Below are 17,482 nucleotides of genomic sequence, written 5' to 3'. Positions count from 1 at the left end.
CTTTGACCCACAATGACTCCAGTTGGACATTTGTCGCTGCTGTGTCCACAGTGGTTGAGTGAATGGTGTCCCTTATGTATAGTGCTATTCCTTCTCCTTTCTGGTAAGTCCTGTCTTTTCGGTAGAGTTTGTATCCTGGCAGTACTATGTCCCATTTGTTTTCCTCGTTCCACCATGTTTCTGTGATCCCTATGATGTCTAGTCTCTCATTATTGGCCATGACTTCTAGTTCCCCCATTTTGTTCTTTAGGCTCCTTGCATTAGTATACATGCAGTTCAAGTCCTGGCATTTTCCCTTCCTCGCTATTTTCCCTTGCATTCTATTCTTCATTCTGTCCCCTTCCTGACCTGCCAACTCCTGAGTATTGTCTCTTTTGTCTTCTCTTTGTGGTAGAGTCCTATTGCCTTCCCCTTGTGTCGTGTTCCTATTGTCCTCCTCTTGTTCCTTCTCATCATCCAGTCCCATTTTGACTTCCCCTTGTAGTATGTTCATCCTGTTCCCCTCTTGCTTCATCTGATTCCCTTGTTTGTTCATAGTCTGTTGCTTGCCACTTGTGTCTTCCCCGCAATCTTCCCCCTCAGTACCCTCACTGGATACTGTTTCCCGAACCATCGATACCAGGTCGACTGTTGGCTTTCCCCTTCTACTTAGTTTAAAGCTTGCTCTTCGCTCTTCTGACGTTATTTGCTAGTTGTCTAGTTCCCGCCTTGCTCAGGTGTAGACCATCCTTCTTGAAAAGCTTGTTCTTTCCCCAGAACGTTGTCCAGTTCCTCACGAAGAGAAAACCCTCTTCCTCACACCATCTTCTCATCCATGCATTAATTGATTGTAGCTCCGTCTGCCTCTTCGTTTCTGCCCTCGGTACTGGCAGGATTTCTGAGAAGGCTATCCTCTGGGTCCTCATCTTCAGTTTCCTTCCTAAGATCTTGAACTGTTCAGTCAGTGCATTCTTGCTGTAGTCTCTCCTGGTGACATCGTTCGTCCCGAAGTGGACTATCACTGCTGTCTCTTCCGTCTCTGCTCCTTCCAGGATTCTTTCAATCTTGTCAATGATGTCCTTCGTTCTTGCTCCTGGGAGACAGGTCACTAGCCGATCCTCTCTCCCTCCTGCTATGTGACTGTCAACGTGCCTCAGGATTGAGTCTCCCACCAGGATTGCAGATTTCCCTTCTTACAGCCTCCATTTCGGTCGCAGGTCTGTGTCCTTGGTGTTCTTCGTTTCTTCCAGCAAGGTTCCTCCGTGGGTATCCTCTACCTTGGTGTCAGAAGTTTCCTGTCCTCTGCTCTGTGTGTATTCCTCATTTCCGTGCTCCTGTTCTTCCACTCTCCTGTAGGCATCCTCGATGAACTTCTCGAGCTCCCTGACTTGTTCCTCGATGCACCTCTCTCTCATGGGGTCTTCGGCTGTCTGGAAGGGGGCTTCTGAGATGTAGAGTCCCTCCAGCTCCTGGATCCTGAGCTTCAGACGACTGACTTCGCTCTTCAAGCTCTCCAGTTCCTGACATCGTCCGCACACATATGACTGCCGCCCGGAGGGGAGGTAGTCATACATGTGGCAGTCCGTGCAGTACACTGGGAAGCTCATCCTTCGGGTTCCTTCCGCTTCCATATTTGTCCGCTCTCTAGGAGTCCTGTTGCTCTTTGCTAGTGTGATCACTCCTGTGCCTGCCTTTTTTGTCTTCCGCTTCCTTTTATTTATGCGCGTGTGCTATTTGCCTCTTGCTTGCCCTCTGTGGCTGCCTTCTCCTTTAGCTCGTGTTCTTTCTTGAGTCCGTCTTTTTTTGTCTTGCTGAGTTTGTTACTGCTGTCTCTGTGTATGTGTGCGCTACCTTCTTGGCCTGCTTCTACCCTGTCTTCTGCCCTTGCTTCTGTTCTTCAGTGCCTTCCTTGCCTGTCGTTCCTTTGATGTGTGGTCCTTCCTGGGCCTACTCCTTCCTTCTTTTCTGTGTTTGCTTCCCTTTTGCCTTTTTGCTTGTGTGTGTGCGTGTATGTGTATACTTCCTTACCTTGCTGTCTTCCTTTCTTGGAGTCCTTGGATGTAGTGACCCGGCCTGCCCTTCTTAAAGCCCTTCGCAAAGGCGCTCTCGCTAAGGCGAGCGCCTTTTCCGCTCGCCTTCGCTGCTCGCCGAACGGCTGTGCGCCGTTGGCTCCCCTCCTTTAAGGGGGAGTCTGGGCGATGACGCTGCGCTGACGCGGTGAGGGTGGGCGGAGCCTCCTCTTACCGCTACCCGCTCCTCGCCGCTTCTGTAGCTGGTCTCCGACCCCTGCCTCCTCTCTCCGGCTCCCCTGGCTTGTCTCCTCTCACTCCTCCTCTCTCTGCCGCTGCTACCAAGATTAGATATGAAGGATGTAACCTTCCATAGCATTTGTTCATTCTGGTTAAGCCAACAGAACATGCTGACGCGGTGAGGGTGGGCGGAGCCTCCTCTTACCGCTACCCGCTCCTCGCCGCTTCTGTAGCTGGTCTCCGACCCCTGTCTCCTCTCTCCGGCTCCCCTGGCTTGTCTCCTCTCACTCCTCCTCTCTCTGCCGCTGCTACCAAGATTAGATATGAAGGATGTAACCTTCCGTAGCATTTGTTCATTCTGGTTAAGCCAACAGAACATGCTGACAATTATTAACACTATGGCAGGGCTGACACGGAGAAGAGTTTTAGATTATAGGAACCTTTTATTTATGTAAACGGAAAGTTTACTTTTCTCCTTTAACTGTTAATGAACTTGCAATTTAATAGTTGTGGTATTTCACGTCTTTAATTGTGAATGAAAAGTTTATTACAGAAAAAAGTGGGTAAGTGATTACAATGTCACTGAATGAACTGTCCCCAGATTTGGAATGTCTTCCAAGATAACTACAGATACAGTAAGCTATTTTTGAATCATGTTATTACAAGAATTAATAGACTCCTCATTGAGTGGGCACAAATTAAAATTTGGATATTAATTGTATTTTAGTAATTTGATAAAAGAACGAATTACTGATTTATAAAGAAAAATGCTGGCTTCGTATAAATGTTATGCCATTGGAGTCTGAGTATCAGACAGCAATATATACCAGCTGTACTACCTAGAATTACTATGACTCCATTTTACAGTATCCTTGGAAGATGAATGCCCCTTGCCCTTTGGTCATTTGGGAATTGTATTTATGTGGTATTATTGTAGATGGTAGAAGCTGAAGACTGCAGATTGCAACAGGCAGACAGGGGACCTATCCAGACTGCATACATGAAATCTATGGACAGTCATATTTCTCTGACCTTTTGTGACTCCAATCTAAAGGATATACATTTACCTTTTAAGCTTCACAAGACATCAAGATAATAACTGTGGTTAACTACTGACTTTGATCGTGTTCATTCCTATGGTTGAGAATTTGAGAAGCAGAGAGACTGTTGTGAATCTACTGTCAGAAGAGTTTGTACAAGTTGCCAGCCTGTCCACACCTTCCTTTACATTTTTATTTTTTTTATATGGTCACTTGTTTTCATATGTTCTATGATGCCTTATTGTCCAGAGGTTTGACTTTGTATAGGTGTTAATGATAGTTATGTAATTAATCTGGCTTTTCACATTTTTCTCTTAAGTGTGCAACTGTTGTGCTTTTCCTTTTTTTTATTCAACAAACCTGTACTATGGTTTAGAAACACTTGGGTTATGATTACCAAAAAATACACCTATACCATGCAAGCTATTTATAATAGCACTGCAGATCTTCAGAGGATCCTCTACATTTATTGCCATTATACCTTAATTTACCTTCTTTGAATTGTACTTCTGAAATATAATTATGCTTTATTGCGTAATCTAATAGGCCCATTATGCTATTTTGTTAGCTGTTGTATTTTCTTTATTATTGTCTCATACATTGTTCCCGGAAAAGAACTCTTTGTTTATCCCATATTTTTATGTACTGTAACACCTGTCTAGGTAATAGGCCTATCCCACATGTGGCAGTGATTTTACATTTTTGATTATTTGCTGACAGATCACAAGTTCTTTTAACGATTTAAATTTGAGAACTTGGCCCTTGCACCACACTCAAAGAAGACAAAATCTGTCTTGTGTGTATTCATTTCTTGTATCACCTTCACATGAGTTAACTGTACATATTATGCATATATTTGGGCTTTTTAGGGTTTGCACTGGGAATTTCTTCTTCATCTTAATGCATTTAATTCTAGGTTACTATGCCCGGCACTTCTGGGTATAGGGAAAGTAATCTTGAGGTTCTCTTATTTTAGGGACATTTAGGGATTTTTTTTTAATATGCCTCACACATCTACTAGGGAATGCTAATTAATGCCAGACCTCTCAGTCTGGCTTAGGCAGATATAGGGACTCACATTTTTTATAATATATGCACCTTATTAGTAATTATTAAATATGCGATAGATATGCGTGTGACATGTTTGGCTCCCAAGCTGTGTGTATGAGAATGTGTTTGATTATGTGTGTGAATTGTGGGTGTGTTGTTATATTTGAAATGTGCATATAAAAATAAAACATTACTACCAACACTTTCGATTTTGAAACTTCCAGAGGGGAATAGGAAAGATTTCCCAACCAACCAATTTTATGACTGAAGATGAAGTATCATATACCATGTTTACATCATGGGGAAAAGTAGCCAGAAAATTACCCTGGGATGCCATGACCATTTATACCTCCATTGTAGCAAATTATAAAAATCTGTCATGTACTAGGGTAAGAAATTGTACTAGAAATTGCATTAACAGTGGACTAGCTTTATGGAACTGTTTCCATTTTGTAAATATTACATATCTTAATGCTCACCTTGTCCTGCCTGCAGGATGGTTTTGCACATGTGGAAAGTGAACATAGAATTACATTCCAGCTAATTTGACACACAATACCCAATGCTTCCAGAGTAGATTAGTGCCAGCATTAGTAAATAAAAAGCAATTGATTAATCCCAGGATTACTAAAGAAAAATGCTCTGTCTCTATCCCCTCTTATAGTTATACTTTAACTGACCAGTGTGATAGTAATGTTAACTTGCTCTCAAAAGCTGAAATTGTCTCTTTGGCAATTTTGTGCATTAGCTAAAAACATCGATCATACCTCACATGCACTTAGCTTGTTAAATCAAGAACAAGACATCTTACCAGTGTGGTGGAATGCCTTATGGTCCAGGTTACCAGATGGCCAGTGGATCCAGGTCCTCTTGCACTATCTACTCATTGGAACAGGTCTCCTGATAACTCTGTTGTTTTGTTTAATGCCTGCCTTCTTTGTTTAACTTATGCGTAAGGCCATGTCATGGTCATATCGCAAATTATCCCGATCACATTTGCCTTACCTTTATACTCTTAAAAATAGTACGTAAAGAGGAGATGTAGTAATGTTCTGAAACAGGGATAATATCAGCACACTGATATTATGAGGCCTGTGAAAGAATTATGAATCATTCCTCATTCCCTCTCCCCTCTTGCCACGTAGCCAAGCTAAAGCAAGGGAAAATGTTAGCACCTTGTGACAGAGTGCTGAGGCATTCCCCCCTCCCCTCTTGTCACAAGACCCCTGTCACATATTAATCCTTATCTTAATCAAGTAGTCCTTATTTGGAAAGGACATCAGCTGACAGACATTGAGGATGTGCAAAAACACAGGTATTGTCTAAGTGCTGAGTTGGAAGGTGATCACGAGGTAAAGCACGAGGTAAAGGGAGGGTGATCACGATGTAAAAGCATGTACCTGCGTTTCTATCAATGTAAAAGCATGTACCTTTGTATCCACCAATCATTTGATGTGTAAACAAGGGAGTTACTATGATGTCATTAGCTTAGAAGCATTATAAAAGGGACTCGGAGCTAGCCACTGGCAACTCCTCCTTCCCGACTCATATCCTATGTGTGTGTTCGCTGTGTTCCATTCCTACATCCACACAGATCAATTCATTTTGAGGTTATATTAGTCTATGACAAGTTATACACAGGGAGATTAATATTAAATTGTATCATGCAGTGATCACTGGATGCCAGATGATCACACACTGTAACATCAGAAACATTTTCCCCATTTGTAAGCACTAAGTCCAGTATGACCCCATCCCATGTAGGTTCCATTACCAACTGCTGGAACAGTTTTCCTTGTAGAGAATTCAGGATCTCTCTGCTTCTAGAATACCCCACAATAGGGATACCCCAATCAACATCCTGCATGTTAAAATCACCTATTAGTAAAGCTTCTCCTTTTTTAGTTATATTCTGAATGTCTACTATTAAATCTCTGCCCACTTCTTCCGTCTGTGAAGGAGGCCTGTATATCACACCAATGTAAATATATTCACCATTCCCTCTTTCCAAATTGATCCACAGTGCCTCTTCCTTGCCCTGCAGATTTGGCAATTGTGTGGCTTTAATATGATCTTTAACATATAATGCTACTCCTTCCCCTCCTTTTCTTCCTACCCTCTCTTTCCTGAACAGATTATAGCCCCATATAACTACATCCCAGTCATGAGTCTCTATAATCGCCACTATATCCAACTCATCTTCTTCCATCACAGCTTCTAGATCCAGAATCTTGTTTCCCATACTTTGAGCATTAGTATATACTGCTTTCCAGACACTGCCCCCCTTTTCCGATCCGTGTAGAGGTATTTAGTGACTTATTTACCTAAAGGCTTATACTCACCCAGGGACTTTGATCACCCTGCCTCATAGCTTCTAGCTTAAAGCCCTCTTCAGTAGATTGGCCAGCCTGCCGCCAAAGACACTTCTTCCCTTCTTTGATAGATGCATACCATCCCTGTTTAGCAGCCCTTAGAAAATCATCCCATGTCCAGGAAGCCAAAATACTCTTGATGATACCATCCACGTGGCCACACATTCATCTCCAGAATGTGAGCGACTCTGCCCTGGCCTTTACCCTCAATAGGGAGAATGGATGAGAATACTACCTGCACATCTGACTGCTTCTCCTTCTCTCCCAGAGCCACAAAGTCACTTTTGATACATTTACAGGGGTATATTGTGATATCGTAATGAACAGCATCGGATAATAGTCATCAGGCTTGATGAGTCTCAGCAAGCTCTCCAAACATCTTGGATTTTGGCACTAGGCAGACAGCATACCTATCAAGACATCATGTCTGGTCTGCAGATGGATGCTTCTGTACCCCTCAGAAGGGACTTGTCAACCACCACTACCTTACGCCTCCTAGTAGTCATGGATCCAGTAATTTTAGGGATTTCAAGCTTTGGTCCTTCCTCTCCCTGAGATGCTCTCATCTCCTCCACTTCCAGAGCTGCATACTGGTTCTTCAGTTCAAAGGTGGGTGGAGTCACAGTACCAATCTTGCAGGGTTCCGTAATCTGAATCCAGCTGTCTTCCGTCAGCAGAGCCTTTTCTTCCCCACTGCTGGAAATCTTTGATGCCTCATGAACCATTTCATCGATGTACCACTCATTCTCACGGATGTTTCTCAGTCTTGCCAGCTCCTCTCTGTTTCTTTACTTCCTTCATGAGGGATTCAAGCTGAAGACAGCTTGAACATGGAACCACTCTCTCTACTTGGGTAACATTTTCTGTCTGCACAGAGACAGAAGCTATAACCTGAGTAGCAGCTTTGGTGACATGATGTTTGCAAGCCATACTGTGGTTGCTGAAGTACTTACACCTGAAAGAAAAAATGAAATCCTACCAAAGCAATGCCCTATTCCTGGTTGGCTGAAGAGACTATAAATCAAAAGCTCCGCTTGTGGGGGAGGGGGGGGGAAGGGAATTAACACTAAACAGTCTTTCCTCAACAGCTATTTGTGCCCTAATCTGATCTTATACCCTGAAATGCAACCTAAAAAAACTTATCTAAGGTTCAAAAGATTGCTGAGCCTCTAAAACCTTTCTTAGAACCAGGCATACTGAGGGTTAGGCACTAAGCCAGTATTCCTCCCCTTAAGAGTCACCAGTGCAGTCTGATCTCTGAGAAAATCATCAGAGTTCCGTCTCCTCAATAAAGTTAGACAAGTTCCTGCTGAACCAGAATGTATGCAGGTAAGGTTAGTCTCAGGGCACTTGTCTTTGACCTAAGGGCCGCCGCGTGAGTGGACTGCTGGGTACGATGGACCACTGGTCTGACTCAACAGCGACAATTCTTATGTTCTTATAAAGATTGAGGAAAAGGTTTGAAGAGGTGCCTATCAGGGTTTAACTGTAAGTTACAAAAAACTATGTTAAAGGATTGACTGATGATAAAACCCATTATGTTAAGGCTTTAATTTATATTTTGAGCCCTTTTGGTTTAAGGTCCACTTTCCCAACTAAAACAAAATGTTAAGTGACTAATATGATTGCACTAGGATCATTTTCACACTAACTTTCTCGACATAATGGATCAATCCTCTCATACTTAGCAAACCCACAAAATGAATCTTTAAGAGCAGTCTAACTTACAAATAGGTTTATTTTAAGTTGCTGCCTGGGGAAACTTTCTTTCTTCCCACCTCTACTTATCCATTTATCATTTGTCACTGTCATATAACAAGAAGAATGATGTGTTTATACAGTTCCTTTTATCCCAACAGGATCCCAAACTGCTTTACAACTACAGAGATATGCTGCTTCAGAAGATGGAAGTGATACTGCCTACATAACAGTGCTTGATAGGCTATTATACAAGGTTTCCAGATTACACTGAAGCACAGGATGGGTCAAGTGACTTGTCCAAAGTAGACTGAAACCATGAGAATTATAAGTAGTGAATTTTTTTGATTTGCAAGTGCTCATTTGTTAAAATCAGTGAGAAATGTGTTTTGATTGTGCAGGTTAACACTACAAATGGGAATTGATTCATACAGGTATAAATTTCTCAATGCAGTTCAGTATCAGAATTAAGAGGATATAAGTCTCCTTTCTTTCAATAAATTTGGTTGAAAAAATTTTGCAAACAATTTTCTATTAGTTTTAGAGGCATATCTATAGAAAAAAATATTTAAAAAAGGGGTGAAATATTCAAGACTGATGATTTAGCTCAAAAGCAGATATGAATTTATGGTTCAGCCAGATTACATCTCCTGAGGATTTTTCCTTACATCAGACAAACCTCCATCATAAAATAAAGATATCTGTGGTAGTTGCCCATAGTTGTTCACCCTGTCCCATACAACTATTCAGCTATTGCCTCCTCTCATTTAATGGGCCTCCTGTGAGTTTCCATAAATCATAAGCAGAAATGACTTGGTACCTTCCAGCTTCGGTCATTCACAACTTCTTCCACATTTAGCTCGGACTGCATAAGTTTCAACTAAGGGAATCAAGACAAGAGGGATTAGCAAGGGATGCTGCAGAAAAATCAAACAAAATAAAATAAAAATACCATTGTTAAGATAGAATGATTAGGTTCTTACCTTGATAATCTTCTTTCTAGTAGATGAGTCTAGTAGTCCTGAACATTAGGGTTATATATCCGAATCCGCAAATTGCTTGCAGAATTATATCACTCATCTTTCAACTCCACCTCCTTCCCAGTAGGCTTGCTCCTACCCCCCTCAGCCTGTACAAAAGCAGTCAAGAACCACTGTAACAGAAGACTTCACCAGAAGGAGGACAACAGGGAGAACTCCCCAACACTATACTTCTATTCTGCTCTGAAATGAGTATAAAATCAAAATTATACACAACTGTGTACAACTAGCACCAACATTTATGGAGCTAGCAGCTACTCGCATATCTTGCTAAGAAGCAGAAACTCAGACATGGAAAAGCGGAGACTCAGAAGAGATATGATAGAGACCTTCAAGATCCTGAGGGGCATCGAAAAGGTTGACAAGGACAGATTTTTCAATTTGAAAGAAACCACAAGAACAAGGGGTCACTCGATGAAATTGAAGGGTGACAGGTTTAGAACAAACGCAAGGAAATTCTTTTTCACACAGAGGGTGGTGGACACATGGAACATCCTTCCGGAGGCCGTGATAGGAAATAGCACAGTACAGGGTTTCAAGGAAGACCTGGATAGGTTCCTGGAGGACAAAGGGATTGAGGGGTACAGATAAGAGCAGTGGAAGGTTTAGAGATAAGTGTAGAGGTAGGTATAAAATTAGTCAGGGACCGCTGCTCAGGCAATATGCCTGATGGGCCGCCACATGAGCGGACCGCTGGGCGGGATGGACCTCTGGTCTGCCCCGGCGGAGGTGACTACTTATGTACTTATATCCCTTTTATTTATTTTTTCAGCTTAGCTGAGAGACAGAGAAATTCTTCACAGTCAGACACAGACTGAAATGAAGACCAAAGACAGGAGAAGCCCACTCGTAGGGCGGAGCTTCAGGTCTTCTAGACACATCTACAATAAAGAAGATTATCAAGGTCAGAACCTAATCTTTCTTTCTAGTGCAATGTGTTTAGTAGTGCTGAAAGCTAGAGATGTACCAAAGCAGTCCCTTGAGTCTAGGACGGGATTACTGAGTCATAGAAACATAGAAAATGATGGCAGAAAAGGGCCACGGCCCATCTAGTCTGCCCACACTAATGGCCCACCCCCTAACTACCTCCATGAAGAGATCCCACATGCCAATCCCATTTTTTCTTAAAATCTGGCAAGCTGCTGGCCTCAATTACCTGTTGTGGAAGATTATTCCAGCGGTCAACCACCCTTTTGGTAAAGAAATATTTTCTGGTATCGCCATGAAATTTCCCACCCCTGATTTTCAACGGATGCCCTCTTGTTGCCGTGGGTCCTTTAAGGAAAAAGAGATCCTCTTCACCTTGATACGGCCCGTGACATATTTGAACATCTCAATCAAGTCTCCCCTCTCTCTGCGCTTCTCGAGTGAGTACAGCTGCAACTTACCCAGTCGTTCCTCATACGGGAGATCCTCGAGGCCTGAGACCATCCTGGTGGCCATTCGCTGAACCGACTCAACTCTCCGCACATCTTTTTGATAATGCGGCCTCCAGAATTGTACACAGTATTCCAGATGGGGTCTCACCATGGATCTGTACAACGCATTATGATCTCGGGCTTACGGCTGACGAAACTTCTACGGATAGAGCCCATGATTTGTCTAGCCCTGGATGAAGCTTTCTCCACTTGATTGGCAGTCTTCATGTCTTAGCTAATAATCACCCCCAAGTCACATTCTGCTACAGTCCTTGCTAGGATTTCACCATTTAGGGTGTAAGTCCTGCATGGATTTTTGCCGCCAAGATGCATGACCTTGCATTTTTTGGCACTGAAACTTAGTTGCCAAGTCTTTGACCAATGCTCCAGCAGGAGTAGGTCCTGCGTCATACTGTCGGGCATTAAGCTGTTGTCAGGCACTGTGCTTTCATCTGTTGCCTTTAATATTGAGGAACCAAAAGTAGCATCCTTCCTGGCTGCCATATCTACTCTATAGAACCTAGTAAAAGGTATGAAAAGTAGCCTCTGCCCATGCGGCAGCTACCCTCTAGTTGAGTGTGCTTTTAATGCGATTAGCGGCTGTTTATCACAGCCCATATATACAGAGAAAATTGTCATTTTAATCCACCTGGAGATCGAGACTTTGGACAAAGACCTGTCTTTCTTAGCATGACTGGTCAGAACAAGAAGGTGATCAGAGACTCGAAACTCATTGGCAACTTTGAGGTAGCGAAGAAGCACTCTGAAGTGAGCAAATACAATATTTTGTCCTTATCCTTCGACCCTGTAAGCTGAAAGGCAGGCAAACGGACTTCCTAATTAACATGGAAGGCAGAGACTACTTTCGGTAGAAAGGAAGGAACCATGTGCAAGGACAGGGCTAGGAGGCAATGTTCAGTTGTTGATTAGCAATTGGTTATTAGATAGAAAATAGAGGGTAGAGTTAAATGGCCATCTTTCTCAATGGAAGAGGGTAAATAGTGGAGTGACACAGGGATCTGTACTGGGATTGGTCCTATTTAACTTATTTATAAATGATCTGGAAATTGGAATGATGAGTGAAAAATTGCAAGCAGACCGTAGGAAATTGGAAGACTGGGCGTCCAAATGGCAGATGAAATTTAATGTGGAGAAACGCAAAGTAATGCACATTGGGATGAAAAACCCAAATCATAGTTACCAGAATGCTAGGGTCTGCCATAATGAACGAATGGTCTCTATGCAGAAATGCAGTACTTTCAGCATGGCATTTACCGACTTGAGATCCAGAATTGGCCTCCAGTCATCCGAACCTTTCTTTGGCATGATTAAGTATATGGACTATCTGCCCAAGCCTTCATCCTGAACGGACTTAGTGGCGTGAAGATCCAGGAGCCTTTGCACCACTACCCAGATTCTAAGGGCTCTCTCCGACCATCCGGGAAATCTACATAGAAGTCCTGAAGGGGGGATCTTTTAATCTTCTCGAACAACCTCAGACCGTCCAGCAAGCTGAAGACCTGCCCCCTATCATCAGGGGTGCAGCCGCTGACTTGGTTTCATTGCGCTTTCTTGGAGGCTGGAGAGGGGCAAAAGCCACAGGCTTGCTGCTTTCTGCCCTGCTGAACCTCTGTCATGATCCCTGAAAAGACCTAAACTAAAGCTTAAATTTATAGACTGTGTCATCTTTATGAGAATAAAGCTCAACTCGGTTTACAGTATGAAATAAAGGAAGAGACAATAAAGAGGAAAAATTTACAATTTAGTGAATAACCAAGTTTTTAAATGTTTATGGAAGATTTGAAGAGAGCCTAGTTCTCTCAGGCACAAAGGGATATTATTCCTTAATTCAGTTACTTTAAAGAAAAGAGACTTCCCCAGTTTACTAGTAGAAACTATGCCTTTCAAAGATGGAAAAGATAATTTAGGTTTTTGCATAGTTCTAACTAGTCCATATTTTTTGGAGCTCCAAGACAGAGGAATTAGTAGAGCACAAATGCCGAATAAGATATTAAAGGTAAGACCAGCACATTTAAAATGTATTCTGGGGAATATTGGAAGCCAGTGTTGCCTGGCCTCCTGCATAAAAATTGAATTTTCAAGAGCCGCCCGGGGTCTGCCTTAGGGCGATGGTCTGTATCACTGGCCATCAGGTTGTCCAGACCCTTTCCAAGTAGCATCTGCCCCTTGAAGGGAAGCCTGGAAGGCTGGACTCAGAGCACTGGTCTTTAACCAAAGGGCCGCCGCGTGAGCGGACTACTAGACACGATGGACCCAGCAGCGGCAACTCTTATTTTCTTATGCCTTCTGAGGGTGGCCATAGAAGTCAAGCTTCCTGCCCACTGTCTAATCCAGATCATCCTTTGGACGGAGGCAGAATAGGCTGACACCTTGCTCATGACTCTTATGATGTCATATAGAGTGTCTGCTATATAATTCATCCCAGGAATTATCATCCCAGGAAGTGCTTGTCTTCCTCCGAGGCCGAGACCCAAGATAGAACGTGGCATGTATGTGCCACAAAGGAAGCCATGGTTGCTGCTTTAATTCCTAATGCTAAAGGAACCACATCTATCTTGTGATCCCGAGTATTCTTCATCATCACGCCTCCTTCACCGGGCAAGGAAATCTGCTTAATGACATGTGCTATCAGCGAATCTATCTTCGGCTGAACAAACAGCTATTGAAACTTCAGAACCAGGGACCCCTCTGGAGACTTCCAGTGGTTAGTGGCTAGCTTCGTGATATTGGGATGCGAGAAAAAGAACATGGCCAGAGTCACTGAGCTGCTCATAATTGAGCACTGTGATGTGGAGGCTGGCAGAAATTCCAGCTGCAACTCATGCAGCGAATTAGCTATTATGCCCAGGAGCACTGAAGTCTTGAACAGTCATCACACCATGGGATCTTCCCCCTGGTCCAGAACCACCATTGATTCTAGTCTGCTGGTCTCATGTAGAGAACCAGACTCTGCCAGGGAAACTGCATCCTGAGACAATAAGGGCATGGAATTGGACCTTTCATCCTCTTAGTCAATGTCAGACTGGACACCCTGGTCCAGCTCTGGGTCCTCGTCTGCATGTGGCGCGGGCTGAGGTCTAATCCCTAGTCCCACCACCTTTAGCAGATGTTGGGGGGGATCCTGGCATTTTAAATAAACATTCCACATCAGTCTCACAAAATCCGTGATGAAACTTTGCACAGGAGGTCTCAATGACCCCGGCGGGGACTCCTTAAAGGTCCTCCTGGGCTCCATAGCGTTCATGTGCCTGCACTCCTTCAGAGGGCTCTGGAAAGGGCTTCTTTCCCTGAGATCGAGCCTCCTGAGGATCACCAGTCCTGGAGGACTCAGAGGAGGCTGAGCCCAAGGCTCCTGCCCCTCCCTCACATGTCCCATGGCACACAGACATTCCTCGGCTGACCTCCAGCACAAACCTGGCATGATACAGGGTTAGGAAGGCCTGAGGGGTCCATCCTATTGATTTTAAACAGAATTGAGGGGTTTTGAGGCAGAAGGGAGGCTTTAGAAAAGAAAAAAAAAAAAAGACTGTTTAAAATCCAAGATGGTCGCTGCTAATAAAATTGTGCCAAAATTGGCAAATGGAGATGTCCCTGAACTACAAACATTGCAAGGAAATGGGTTTTAGAGGTGGGGGACCTTGGCTCTGGCTGCAGAAACCTTTAAATTTCAGTTTTGGAGAACATCCCCCCCATCCATAGGCTAGCCTTACTCACTGTGTTATGTGCTTGCCTGCTTCAGCTTAGGAATGCAGCTGGGATAAATGGAGAAGAACTCTCCCTCTCAGATTTGCCATATGTACTTAGTCTTTGGGCTGCTAGTCAGAACAAGATCGGATTAAGCCTCAACCCCTGGAAAACCTTGCATCGCAAAGAGGGAGAGGACCACACAGCCGGCCCACTATTAATCCTGGCCAAGACAGGAAGGACTTAGTAAGTGCTCTGAATATTTTGATATATGCCCAGAGTGTATTCATTTGATCTACAAGCCAGGAAGAAGCCACATCCCTGATAAATCAGGGATGTGAGCAGCCATGCAGGGGTGGCTTCTGAGCTCAAAAAAATAATACAACAGGCTGGCTAGCTAGGTGTCCCCTGCTAGAAGCAGACTTCCTCAGCATGAGTCTGCATCTTCTTTCAAGCAGAGGTCCCAATAAGTGGGAATCTCTGGGCAGCAAAACACTTAGGGCTCCTTTTATAAAGGTGCGCTAGCGTTTTTAGCGCACGTATCAGATTAGCTAGCCAAAAAATTACCGCCTACTTGCGCGGCAATTTAGCATGCGCTATTCCACAAGTTAAGGCCCTAAAGCACCTTTGTAAAAGGAGCCCTTAGAAAAATATCCAAAAATAATAAACAGAACAGAGTAGATAAAAACACTTATGGGCAACTTGCTTGCAGAAACAAACTAAGGGGGCAGGAGCAGCTCCCTGAGAAGGAGGCAGAGTTAAAAAAATGATCGACAGAATTCTGCAAGCAATTTGCGGGTTCAAATGCATAACCCTAGTGTTCAGAACTACTAGGTACATTTCACTAGAATCAGTGTTAATATAAGAACTACCATACTGGTTCAGACTAAATGCCAATCTAGCCCAGTCTGCCACTTCTAACAGTAGCCAGTCCAGGTCATAATGTAAATCATTTTATTCTTTAATTCTGGCAGGCCAGCTACTCTCAATTTACCAACTAGAGTTTTTGTAATTACAAAATTAGGAATATGAATAAATGGCTACATAGCATATACATAGTAACATAGTAGATGATGGCAGATAAAGACCCGAATGGTCCATCCAGTCTGCCCAACCTGATTCAATTTAAAATTTTTTATTTTTATTTTTAGATATTTCTGGGCAAGAATCCAAAGCTCTAGTTTCAAGTTTCAAGTTTATTTAATTTTGATAAATCGCTTATTACATGCTAAGCGAGTAACATTAAAATATAAGATAGGTCAAGAGTTCATTATACATCGTTAAAAAGGGTTAAAAACAATCTGACAAACAAACAGACTCAGATACATAAGGGAGTGGAGAGTAAGAAAGAACAGTTACAATGTTGATATTTATCATAATTATGACGAAAAGAAAAATCAAATAGGGGAAAAACACAAGGAATAGGATTGGGACTGGTAAAAATGAATTATTTAAACATTGAATGCATCTTTAAATAAAAAAGTTTTTAAATTATTTTTGAATTTACAGAGATCTTTAACTTCTCTTATATGTAAAGGCAAGGCGTTCCAGGTTAAAGGGGCCATTACGGAATATATGTCGTGACGTCTAGTTCCAATAATTTTCAAAGAAGGAACCATTAACAGTCCCTGAGATGCGGATCGGAGTGAACGTGATGTGTTGTAAGGGATGAGTAGCCGATCTATAAATTGAGGTTCGTTGGTGGATAGCGTTTTAAATACTGAAAGCAAAATTTTATAGGTTATTCGTTGGTTGATGGGAAGCCAATGTGAATCAATTAGGAAGGGAGTTACGTGATCAAATTTTTTTCCATTATGAATAATTTTGACTGCAGTATTTTGGATTATTTGTAAACGTTTCTTTTCCTTTTGAGTAATATTTAGCAATAGCGAGTTACAATAATCAAGCTTAGCGATCACAAGCGAGTGTATTAAAATATTTAAGGATTTGGGTTCTAGAAATTTCGACACAGAACGAATCATACGCAAACGATAGAAGCAGCATTTGACAATATTGCTGATATGCTCATGGTAGGAAAGATTTTCATCGATAATTACCCCGAGTATCTTTAATGATGATACTAGGTTTATGGGAGTGTTGTCAATTGAAAATGGAGCTGTTAGTTTTAATCCCTGTTTAATTGGGAAGAGTAGTGCCTTCGTCTTAGTTATACTTAAAGCTAATCTATTGTGTATAAGCCAATTTTTGATTTTTTCGAGTTTTTGATTGATTAAATGTATTTCAATAGTGTTTTCAGGGTTGAAGGGGTGAATCAATTGAATATCATCTGCGTAAGCTTAGGTGGTAAACCCTATAGATTGACCTAGACTTAGTAAAGGAGCAAGAAAGATATTAAAAAGTAAAGGAGACAAAATAGAACCCTGAGGAATACCATAATCATGTGAAAAAGAATTGGAAACTGAATTATTGAAGTGAACCGTAGATGACCGGTTGGATAGAAAAGAAGTAAACCACTGTAAAGTTAGATCACAGACGCCTATGGTTTTTAATTTGTCTAGAAGTAAAGAATGATCAATGGTGTCAAATGCAGCTGAGAGGTCAAGAGAAAATAGTATAACGGAGTTATGATGATCTAAATGATAACTGATATTAGTTGTTAAGCCTATTAATGAATATTCAGTGTTATGATTTTTTCTAAAACCGGTTTGATTAGGGTGTAGTACGTTGGTGGATTCTACAAAATCGGACAGTTGATTGAATACTACTCTTTCAGTTATTTTTGCCAAGAATGGGATATTGGCAATGGGACGGTAATTTGCAGGGTCCTCTAGACTTGTTTTACGGTCCTTTATTAAAGGATAGATAGTTGTGGTTTTCCACGCCGTAGGAAAAGTGCCGGTATTGAGGCTTTTTAATACAAAAGAATGTACTAGTGGGCCGAAACAGGAAAAGTATTTTTTTAGGATTAGA

At 42.3% G+C, this 17,482-nt stretch overlaps 1 protein-coding gene across 2 annotated transcripts in view; it reads right to left on the bottom strand.

The window, feature by feature from the left end:
* CCDC58 (coiled-coil domain containing 58) overlaps positions 1-17,482 on the bottom strand; it is a 53,320-nt gene that overhangs the window by 17,102 nt on the left and 18,736 nt on the right. For both annotated transcript variants that reach the window (XM_033943496.1, XM_033943497.1), the window contains exon 4: positions 9,209-9,268. In XM_033943496.1, the coding sequence (XP_033799387.1) occupies positions 9,209-9,268 (60 nt within the window). The remainder of the gene's footprint in view (positions 1-9,208; positions 9,269-17,482) is intronic.

Source organism: Geotrypetes seraphini, chromosome 4 (assembly GCF_902459505.1).
Source record: "Geotrypetes seraphini chromosome 4, aGeoSer1.1, whole genome shotgun sequence".
NCBI classification, from domain to species: Eukaryota; Metazoa; Chordata; class Amphibia; order Gymnophiona; family Dermophiidae; genus Geotrypetes; species Geotrypetes seraphini.
Note: the sequence above shows the minus strand (reverse complement) of the source record. Positions and strands in the feature narration are given on the sequence as shown.